At 35.5% G+C, this 11,420-nt stretch overlaps 1 protein-coding gene across 4 annotated transcripts; it reads left to right on the forward strand.

The window, feature by feature from the left end:
• The first annotated feature begins 1,206 nt into the window (after positions 1–1,206).
• On the forward strand, positions 1,207–4,402 carry LOC145585143 (putative oxidoreductase At1g06690, chloroplastic). Of its 4 annotated transcripts, none has more exons than XM_081641907.1 (6): positions 1,207–1,551; positions 2,518–2,693; positions 2,774–2,796; positions 2,913–2,984; positions 3,181–3,271; positions 4,176–4,402. In XM_081641907.1, exons 2-5 carry the CDS (start codon positions 2,563–2,565, stop codon positions 3,222–3,224), a joined length of 270 nt encoding a protein of 89 aa, XP_081498033.1. In that variant the 5' UTR covers positions 1,207–1,551; positions 2,518–2,562; the 3' UTR covers positions 3,225–3,271; positions 4,176–4,402. The 4 variants fall into 4 exon arrangements, 2 of the variants coding, with proteins under 2 accessions (XP_081498033.1, XP_081498082.1); XM_081641956.1 differs by having other exon boundaries at positions 2,529–2,693; XR_014100636.1 differs by lacking the exon at positions 2,774–2,796.
• Positions 4,403–11,420: the final 7,018 nt, after the last annotated feature.

Below are 11,420 nucleotides of genomic sequence, written 5' to 3' on the forward strand. Positions count from 1 at the left end.
AATTGCTAATGACAAGAACAATTGATTTAGGAATTGCAATTATCGATTGGTTTTGATTGTGATTCTCTTAGTTTGTTATTCATAGTGAACCCTAGCTTAACAATTAGGAGATAGCTCTTTGATTCCAATTGATTGCTCTTGTCATTACTCTTCACAACTTTTGATTGGCATGGTCTTCCCAAGTTGTTGAAATTAACATGATTACTTGTTGATCCCCGTTCCTAGTGTTTTATTTCCTTGGTTACTTGTTTCGTTAGTTGTTAGTATTCTCTTTTACCATCGTCTTCGACCTAGCTTAGGCGCATAATTGAAAGTGCTTGAACATTACCGTTCCTTTGTGTTTGACCCTTGACTTGCCTCTATACTCGTATTTAGGTTTATTTAATGTTTATAAATTTAGTTTGACCCAGGGAAGATTAGATAACGACCTAGTTTTCCCCTCGTCAACTTATTTTTTATTTTTTTAAAAAAATCAATTTAATTATAGATGTAATTATTAAATATGATATTTGTAAATAATTTATGATGTTTGATTATAACTAGCATGTGATTTCATTTTCAGATTTTAATTCTAATTAAAGAGCCCTAATTTTGAAACCCTAGATTTATAAATTCTTAATTATTGAAGGATTATGAATAAGATGATTTAAACCTTTGATTTAAGTGTTTTAAGGCCTAATTACAGCAAGTTTTCATTAAAAATATAATGCAGGGATTTTTGGTAGTACATTAAAAATCAAGTTTCTTTAAGGAATTTTAATTACCCATTAATTGAGGTTAAAGTTTGATGTTTTAAATATAATTTCAGTTTATTTTAATTAAATTTTGAGGGGTTTAATAATAATATATATTGTTGGAAATTTGTGTACAGAGGATTTTAATACTCTTCTATGAGTTTAATTGTAGGAGACTTCAAAGTGAGTGCTTTCTATTAGTCGTGGCGATTTTAAGATCGTATACAAAGTATCACTAGTGGAAAAAATCTTATTTGTAACAAGCTATTCGTAACGAGCATATGATTTCCCGTTACAATTACATCATTTGTAACGGGCAAATTCAATGTCCATTACAAATAACCCACTAGTCGTAACCAACAAGTCTTGCCCGTTACGAATAACCAACTAGTCGTAACCAACAAATCTTGCCCGTTACGAATAACCAACTAGTCGTAACTAACAAGTCTTGCCCGTTATGAATAGGTTTCAAAGTAAACCCTAACTTTTAATTTCCCCTTGCTCACTCTCTTTCTCAAAATATTATTTCCTCTTTCTCTCTCCAATGTTGAAGCAGCTCGGCTGTCGTCCTCCTTCCCCACTCTCGCAACTCCATTGAAGCAGCTCGGTTATCAGCTCAAGTTTCGTTTTTTCTCTCTCTATTTATTTATAAACTCACTTTACTTCTTCTTGTTCTCCTTCTTAGGGTTGTCGATGCGTTACCAAATCAAGTGAATAGAACTTGGATACGAATACATACTTCTTTTTCTTTGAAACCCTACATCAGCAACGACAATTCTCTAGTTGAAGCATACATAACTTAAAGTTGTGAACCCAGGTATTCTCTCTCCTCACCTTCTTAAATTAGATTTTCAATCCAATTTGTTTCAGTTCAATGCAATTTATCTTCTTTAATTGCAGTTAAGAAATTGAATTCAGTATTTGAATTCGTTTAATTTGTGTTATACTCTTCCTTTGCCTGTATAAATTCCACATATAAGCCTAAAATTCATCGAATCCTTGTTTTTTAAATTCGTAATTTGATGTTCATTTGATTTGTTCGTTGTTGAATTGATTGTTTTAATGCTGAATTGATTAATTTGGTGTTCAATTGGTTGATTTGATTAAAGAAGCAGTGTGACGGATATAGGGCGTTATAGTTAATATCATATATTCTTTGTTTTTGGTTGAATATGGCAGATTAAAATGTAAAAAGTGTTATGTTGGATTTTGTGGAAAAATGAAATTGAGTAGATTTGAGTTGTTGTTTTGCAGCTTGTGAAATTAAGGGGTTGAGTAGTGGAATGGGTTATTGCTTAAAAATCGGGCTGGGTTTCGGGAGACTCATCTAATCCCCGAAAACCACAATATTACAATGGCTTAGATGTAAACTTTAACATGATTAAGGCATTATTATTACATGTGCATCTGGTTTCAAGATCTTGTTTGTGACTTTTTGACAGTGCGTTTTAATTGTCAATTAACATATCTTGTTTCGAGCACTCATAAGTGGTTCATATACCTTACAACATTATTTGGTTAACATGCATGGTGTTGCTTTTAGCATAATTATAAGCTTTAACTTTTTTTTGAGTATATTTGGCTGTTTTGTTATAATCAACTCTTCATTGTCCCGTGGATGATTTGATAATAGTGGATTTGTAATATGTATAGCTTTAATGTCTTGGTAGTTGAGATAAGTTGATGATTTTGCTCTATTTGCATTTAGCTCATATAAACTCTAAAGTCTGAAATGTAGAGCTGTTGATTCTGGTCTGTTATCTTGATATTTCTTGAAAATAAGTTCTTTGATAGATTTATTAAGGAGCAGAAAGAGAAGTATCCAAAGATGGATGTAGCAGTTGCAACTAATTTTTCTGCATTACCATGGAGATTAGGACGCGAAATTGTTGTCAAAGCCTTAAAGGATTCTCTCAGTTTCCTTGAACTCTCGTCTGTGGAGCTGTATCAACTACAAAGGTAAGCATGATCTTACAGAAAATGGCTAATAACTATGTTATTCTCTTTGTGAAGTTAATTACTGTCTTGCGTTGATTCAGGCCTAGAATATGGGGAAATGAAGGTTGCTGATTAATAATAATATCTCCGTCTAGTTCAATTCTATTTCTGAGCTGAAATATTTACTCTCCACATCTGGAGTTTAAGCAGTCTTACTTAAGTGTAAGGATTACTTTCCAGGGTACATCGACGATCTTGGTGATACTGTTGAGAAAGGCCTCGTGAAGGTTGTCGGCGTTTCCAATTATAGTGGTATGTCTATAAATATCAGACGACATATTCTGTTATCTTAAGTAAAAAAACTAGTGTAAAATCCATCATGTAATCAATCCTTTCAACAAGATAACTTGGTCATTTTAATTTAGTGTATGCTTCCCTTATCTTGGTTAAGGTAGCTCTTGGAACCTTGGATTTTTACTTTCATGATTATTTGTATAATCTATTGCAGAAAAGCGGCTACGTGATGCTTATCAGCCTAGAAAATGGACCTAAAACAATCAAACTAAGAGGACACTAACTGTGCTACCAGCCTACCAAAAGTGAGTAAATGATTATTTTTCATTGATTTCAATTCATAGAAACCAAAATATAAGTTAATTAAGGATGTTATGTGTTTTATTGTGTTAATTTGGACAATTACATGAAAGATGGGAAAGATAGAAGTCCCTTAGGAAATTTTGAAGCCTTTTTGGCTCTAAATGCTCCCAAAAGTGAGTAACTGCTCACTTTTAATTTATTTCAATTCATAGAAACCAAAATATAATTTAATTATAGATGTTATGTGTTTTATTGTTTTTATTTGGACCAATACATGAAAGATAGGAAAGATAGAAGTCCCTTAGGCAATTTTGAAGCCTTTTTGGCTCTATACGATCCCAAAAGTGAGTAAATGTTCACTTTTCATTAATTTAAATTCATAAAAACCAAAGTATAAGTTAATTATAGATGTTATGTGTTTTATTTTTACAATTTGGACTAATACATGAAAGTTGGGAAAGATAGATATCCCTTAGGCAATTTTGAAGCCTTTTTAGCTTTATATGCTCCCAAAAGTGAGTAAATGGTCACTTTTAATTGATTTCAGTTCATATAAACCAAAATAAAAGTTAATTATGCATGTTATGTGTTGTATTTCTATAATTTAGACTAATACATTAAAGATGGGAAAGATAGAAGTCCCTTAGGCAATTTTGAAGCCTTTTTGGCTCTATACGCTCCCAAAAGTGAGTAAATGGTCATTTTTCATTGATTTCAATTCATAGAAACCAAAATATAATTTAATTATAGATGTTATGTCGTTTTTTTCTATATTTTGAATTTTATTTTTATAATTTGGACCATCACATTATTTCTAATGATTGTTTTTATTATCTATTGTTTTTATTTTGTAACCTCATTCATATGTTTTTTTTTTTTTTTTTTTTTTTTTTTTTTTTTTTTTAGGATTTTTGTCCAAGAAAAGCCCCGTATGATGTTGACGAGTTAAATGTGGTTCAAGAACAGTGGGTGCAATACTTTAGAACTAAATATTTATTGAATGCATAACTATTAGCTTAGGTAGAACAAAGTAATATTATAAGTGTTGTTGTATGTGTTGGATAAATTTATACAAGTATTTATTTGTAATGTTTTACTACTTAAATTTATATATTTTGTCGTATTAATTTTTACGAAGTTTGTTCGTTATAATTGTTTATTTACCGGAACAGGTTTATTATAACAGGTTTTATTTAATATATATTAATTATATATAAATACGTGCTGCCGAAATTTAATCAAAAATAAAATTTATTGTAATGACTATTTGTAACGGGCATGAGAGTTGTCAGTTACAAATAAGCACTTATTCGTAACGGGCATTTTTTATGCCCGTTAGAAATAAATATTTAATTATATAATATAAAACCTTATTCGTAACAGGAATTTGAGGTGTCCGTTACAAATAATGGGTTATTTGTAACGGGCGTTTCAGGTGCCCGTTACGAATAAGGACTTATTTTAATCAAAAAAAAATTTAATGTAATGGCACCTGGTTGCGCAGCTAGGCCACTAGGCTGCGCGGCCGCGCCATGGACACGCGCGCCCGCGCCTGGGACCAGGGTAGGCCTCTTCCCTATCATTCCAATGCTCCTCCTGTGCTCCACTTAATGCTCTTCATAAACACGGAACCTTGCAGTTTCTAAACTCCATGTTTGCGAGTTCAAGACTAGGAATCATGCCCCCACGGCTTGAATGCATAGCTCAATGTCTGTAGGAACTTGCACTTCTCCATGCTTGAGCTTCAAATGGAAACCACTAATCATCCTAATCAATTCCAAACTCGGGAAGAGGCTCGGAAACTTTGGAAAACGATCTTAACCTGAAAAATAAAGGAAAACAAGAAAATAAAAGAGAAAATAACAAAATAAACCAAGAATTGCATAAAGGAAGTAATAAAACTAAGAAAAATCAAACTAAAAGATATAAAGAGTAAAATCAAGGAAAAACTAAGTAAAAGAGCTAAAGAATAGCATGATATTCATCCTAAAAAGAACCAAATGAGTGCCATAAATAACACTCATCAAATTCCCCCAAGCTAAACTTTTGCTCGTGCTCGAGCAAAACAAAGCAATAAATAATAAGGATGAAAAACTTATTCAAAAAGAAAAAGAAAGACATAAGACGGGAATATACACTAAGACTCACTTTCATAGGAATCACGGTTGTTTTTAGCTACAACAAGCCCTTTATACCCCAAAGTCGCCTATGAGGACGAGTGAGGTCTCGTAAATGTTTCCTAAGAGCTTAACCTATAACTCTCCACCAACATACATGAGGAAAACCACAAAAATAAAAGTAAAAGAAAGAAAAACAAAATGAAACCTTTACGAATTGGACTTTACAAAATGATCACATTTCAAATGAATAAACATCTTTCTTAAGCAATAAAGGTATGCACGTTTCAAGATATCCGAGGTTGAATGAAACATAAAGTATTCTAATCATAGAGAACTAGTCATCACAATTCACCTTCATCCCGTTTAATCTTATCGTGTTCTCCCTATAGTCTCAAATCTCCCTCTAATGAGCATCTCAATAGCTCCTCGAAGGATCCGGAAAATAAATACTTTTGGGCTAAACGACGTCTTGACTATGCATCCCCTTTCTTTCGGCCTTAACTCATAATGCCCTCCCTCGAAATTTGACTCAACCTCTAGGTCAAAAGGTCTTTCCCATGGTTGTAACGTAAGGGAAAAAAGGGTTAGAAGTAGGCTAAAATTTTAAAATTTGGTGGTATCCCTAATAGTGAAGCAAACAACGGGCCCTTTCTTGTAATCACAATCAAGTAGTCACCAAACAAAAACAAACCAACTCCCCGAAGCTTATTCAAAGCCATAATCACAATCATATTTACAAAAAGCGTAAACACTTCTCCCCCAAGCTTAAAGGAAGCATTGTCCTAAATGCTTGAAAAGGGAAAAGAATCACATCAAAATATTTTTGGATTCTCTCATTTTTAACTTTTTATGTTTTCTATTTCTTTTTTTTTTAATGCAAAAATTCAAAGCAATTGTCCTCGCCTCTTTTAACTTTGGACGGCTTTTACAACTTTGCATTTATTATGTCCTTGACTTTTTTAACTTTGGACGGCTTTTTCTAGCATACATTTGCCATTATTCACAAAATATACACAAATTACAAGATTGCTTACAAACAGAACCAAAATCCAACCTTATAAACCACAAACTCCAAAAACAAGACCATTTGCTTCACCAAAAACCAAAAATAGAACAAAAAGAAACAAAAGGCTCAAAATTCTAAAGATGTTGCTTGAATTGAAGGGAAACAGGCTCAAATGGTTAGCAAGAGGGAAAATGTAAACCCAAGGAACTAAAAATAAAGATATTAAACCAAGGAAAAGAAAAATTACCACCCCAAAAAGATGCCTTTGTCCTCCCTAGATGGTTTGGTCTCGTGTTTGAGAATTATGAGTCAAGATTAAAGATTAGGTTTGCCATATTCAAGGATCCACGCCACTCATGCAAGTTATGTAGAAGGCTTGAAAAATGAAGAATCTCACATGGATGTAGCAAAAACTGATTATAGGTTTCAAATCGACTATAGGAAGCAACTACCAACATGCCACAAACAAGTAGAATCCGGTTTCATGATCCTCCTAGTTCTAGAACATGCTACCTTAGCATACACCTATCCTAGAGTTAACCAAGCATATTCTCAAACCGTGCATACCCATACCATTTAGGAAGATATTCTATCAAAAGCAAAAATCGGTTGTATATAGTCCAATTCAAAAAGAAAAACAAAAAGGTGACAAATAAAGCCTCAAAAGCATACCAAAACCCAAAAACAAAAAGAAAGAAAATAAAAGAAAAGGAAAGGGAAAGGGAAAAGGAAAAACATAGTTAAGGGAAAAGAAGGAAAGTAAAGAATGGAACGAATATGCAAGTAGAACATGTAATTCCCAATCGACAAACAAGTGAACAAATGACAACATCGTCAATGATCCCAAACACTGTAGGTGTGAAAAACATCCATCCTCGAACCATTCAACTCTTCCTAAAGCTAATCCTAAACTATGCATCCAAGAAAATAAAATAGAATAAAGGGAAATAAGAAAGATCTCACCAGCTTCCAAGCAATGCTAAAAAAAAAGTAGGGTGAAGATTCAACCACCTCATGAAACTCCAAAAATCAAAGCATCATCATCAAAGCCATGTGAGAACAAAAATGGAAAAGAAAAATATAGACAAAGAAAACGGTTAGTAACTTCAAAAGAAAATCAAAAGAAAAGAAAATAAAAACAAAAATAAGCAAAAAAAAAAAAAAAAAACTATCAAGAAAACAAAAATAAGAAAATAAGAAAATAAGAACTAAAGAACTAACTAAACAACTAACTAAGCAACCAAAATACTAAACTACAAAATTTGGATTCAAGGGGGGTTTGGATTCAGGGGATTTGGATTTTTGGGGTTTTGATTGAAGGGAGCAAACACACATCATCATCACAACAACAAAAAGATCGTAAATGAGCAAACATCATCAAAGTAAAATCAAGAATGAGACCATCATGCAAAGAAACAAGAGAAGCAAGGTTAGTTTCAACAACAAATTGGCCACCGAGACAAGACCCCTAAGAAAAGGAAAAGTTCCCCCAAGCTAAACAAAGATACATCTCAACATCTCGACAATACGAAGCAAGCGCACATAAGACAAGGGATGGAGGCATAAAGCACAAAAAATGGGGGGGAGGAACTAGCAACCACTACCACTCGGCCTGAAGCCATCAGTGTTATCCCCATCATAGGAAAACCCGGATGGGGGACCATGAGGATCCCATCCCCCGGTGTAACCTGGTGGCCAACCATAATGCCCCCGAAAGTTATCTTGTTGTCAAGGGGCAATGGGAGTGAATTTCTCGAGCAAAGCGAGCGGTAGTGAATGATCGGGGTGTACATAGGGGTAGTTAGGATCACCCCTATAATTGCTCCCACCGGGAACACAATAATCGTAGTTACCGTGCTTATCGGGGAATGAGCGAGTCTCGGTGTTGGACCCCGGGGGTCCTTGCCAATATGGGTATGTAGGTACCCCATCACCCCCAAAAGATGGTAGAGGACCATATTGGGGTGGAAAGTAAGGGTAGTTAACCGGGGGAGTGATTTCTCCCTGGTTAACACCCGCATCATATAAGTGTTGTTGTTGGAGAAACATACCTTATTGCATCTCCGAAACTCCTCTCATATGGGAATAAAAGGCCTTAAAATCTTGATCGTACATGCTCTCCAACCGGATTTGCATGCCCTTCATTTGAGCACTAAGAGCATCCAAGTCGGAGCTAGCATAATGATGATGTTGCTCTTGTTGTTGTTGTTGTTGTTGTGGCGGTCTTATTCTTCTTCTTCTTCCATTTCTTCATCATCATCGAAGTAGGGTGGGTGGTGACTAATGGGGACATGCCAAATGTTTGCAACATTTTCTTGGTGGAGAGAAGTCAAGGAGGGGTTAGGGAGATAGGACCAATGCTCATTGTCCCTTAGCCACTCAAATACCTCATCATCATCATTCTTCGCCAAGAAATGGATTTGCTTTAATTGCTTGATGTCGAGGTAAAGAGAATCATCATCTCCCACCGGAGTGCAAGATGGCAAAAAATGCCCTAGCTCAAGGTTGGTCACGAGCCTAATGACCATGCTCCCACAAGGGATCTCGCCGGAATCCCTACCTTGCAGCCCTTGGAAACATCTTGCAAAAGTGTACCCCAAGTTTAGGCGACCCCGATGCTCTGCTCGAGTAGCCACCCATAAAATGCGAAGTTCCAATTGGCTCATCATTCCCAGTTCTTGCTTCGGGAACACCAAATATCCCAATAGCCTATGGAGAACCCGGAGACATGGTTGGTATACCTTACTTATCTTGGCATACCGGATCACAAAGTCACCGCAACCAGAAATATCGTCCCACCACGAATTCTGATTATACTCATTGTTGAAGAAGTGCTCGGGATCCAAAAAATCAGAATTTGGATCAAAATCAAGAGGCGCATTAAAGTCTTCCAAAGATTGATCGAATTGACTGTTGAAGAGTTGAAATTGGACACGGTAGGCATCACCCTCGACCACCACAAGATCAAATGTGGCCAAGAACTCCAAATTTGGATGAACATATGTACGGAAGCTCCGATTCACAAATGACCCCATTAGAAGGTTGTTGATCAACTCCCTCAAGTCTTCATCAATTCCCAATTTAATCATATCCGATTGAAAATAGTGACGGGAAGGCTGGAGAGAACGGTTTGCTTTGAGCTTGGAGTGTCTAGCTTTTTGGATTGGGTCGGTAATTCTAAGCTTGGGTATAGGGATAGGTTGTCGTTGTTGTGAGGTAGATGGAGAAGGAGCGGGTTCTTCATTGGTTTTACGTTTCTTGAAAAGGCTTTTAATGTGTTTAGACATGATGATTTTCAAATGTAGCAATTCAAAACACCTAAATAACCAAAGAAACTCCAACCAACAATCTTGAACATTTCAATCGAACTCTTTAACCAAAACCGACAAGCAACAATTCACTACCAAAGATGAGCAATCCCAAATACACACAATTACCACCAATTCTTGCCACCAAATGCTTTTAAATCATATACCAAGCTCAAAGAAATCAAGAACCGAGGCTCAACATTACCAACCAAGCACCACTACCAAAAATCCGATCACAACAATTCTCAACAATAATGATCAATTTTGCTACACAAATGACAAACAATACAATGTAAGCAATAAACAATCAATATACAACACAAATAACCAACCAAAATCCAAATTCAAACATCAAAACCATCAAAATGCATACTACTACTATTCATGCCCATGAATTAGCTAAAACATGTAATTATATGGTATAATAAAGCAATTAAGAGTTAGAGTATATGATTATACCATACAAGAAGCAAATTAGAGCAATCCGGAGCCACCAATTTCCACTCACAAGAAATACCCCAATTAAGCTTCAACAATGGATGAGAGAGAAAGGTGGATGTTATGGGTGAAATGTAGTATGAATTTGTTAAAATTGTAAGAATTGCAAAAGTATTTGATGAATTGTGATGGAAATTTGGTTGAATTTGAGTGAAAATTTGATGAATTGTGATGGAAATTTGGTTGAATTTGAGTGAAAATTTGATGAATTGTGATGGAAATTTGGTTGAATTTAAGTGAAAATTTGATGAATTGTGATGGAAATTTGGTTGAATTTAAGGTTTTGATGAGGGTTAAAGGGGTATGATCGTGAGAAATTGAGGATGAAAGTGAAATAAGGGAAAATAAGGAAGAAAGAAGAAAAAGGAAGGCACGACAGGGGTGCGTGGCCGCGCGGCCAGGCAGCGCGCCCGCGCCAGTGTCGCGCGCGCCCGCGCCACCTGCTTTTTTTCTTGCCTCTTTCCTTGGTGCGTTCATGTGTGGGTACATCGATAACTATCATTCTGGGATTTATGACCCCCGTATAACGATCAGTTTCTAAATGTGAAAAATGTGGGTTCAACACCCCAAATTATGGTAGCACCAGGATGAACTCACCAAGTTCCAATTTCTTCAAACTTAAGCACAAATTCCCTAACTTACCTTACCAACAATTCGTACCCCTTTTACCTCAAAATTTCAATAAAACTGAACATATAGCACATCAAAAACCGCGAAACACCATTCCATAGCTCGTTCCCCTTGATGTAATCCAACTCCAAGAATTTAACCTATAAATCCAAAGTAAAAACAAGTGAAAGAAAATAAAAGAAACTAAAAGAAAGAAAATTAAGAAAAATTGAAATCAAAAGAAAAAGTTAGAAATCTCCGGGTTGCCTCATGGGAAGCGCTTGCTTAAGGTCCTTAGCTCGACCCTTCCTCCAAATCACGGAGGGTCAAGGAACACCACCTTCTTCAAAGTGGCGGAAAGAACAACTTCTCCTTCATTTCCAAGCAACCTCTCATTGTTGCTTGACAAAACTTCACTAGCTTGCACATCAAAAACCATCTTTTCATTTCTCATCTTCAATCCCATTCTCTTCTTCTTCGAAGCTCTTGCTTTTTTCTTGATTTTGTTTCTTTTCGTAGACGGTTTCGCACCATCTACATCCATGGAATCCTCCTCTTCCTCTTGAGGGTAGAGCTCAGCAAACAAATGAGAAATGTCGATCTCCTCTTC

Source organism: Chenopodium album, chromosome 1, assembly GCF_948465745.1.
Source record: "Chenopodium album chromosome 1, dcCheAlbu1.1, whole genome shotgun sequence".
In the NCBI taxonomy this organism is placed as follows: domain Eukaryota; kingdom Viridiplantae; phylum Streptophyta; class Magnoliopsida; order Caryophyllales; family Amaranthaceae; genus Chenopodium; species Chenopodium album.

Coding starts and splice junctions, on each gene's coding strand:
- LOC145585143 (XM_081641907.1), top strand. CDS start 2,563: ATGGATGTAGCAGTTGCAACTAATTTTTCTGCATTACCATGGAGATTA. Junction 2,797..2,912: donor TAGAATATGGGGAAATGAAG/GTTGCTGATTAA, acceptor ATTACTTTCCAG/GGTACATCGACGATCTTGGT. Junction 2,985..3,180: donor CGGCGTTTCCAATTATAGTG/GTATGTCTATAA, acceptor AATCTATTGCAG/AAAAGCGGCTACGTGATGCT.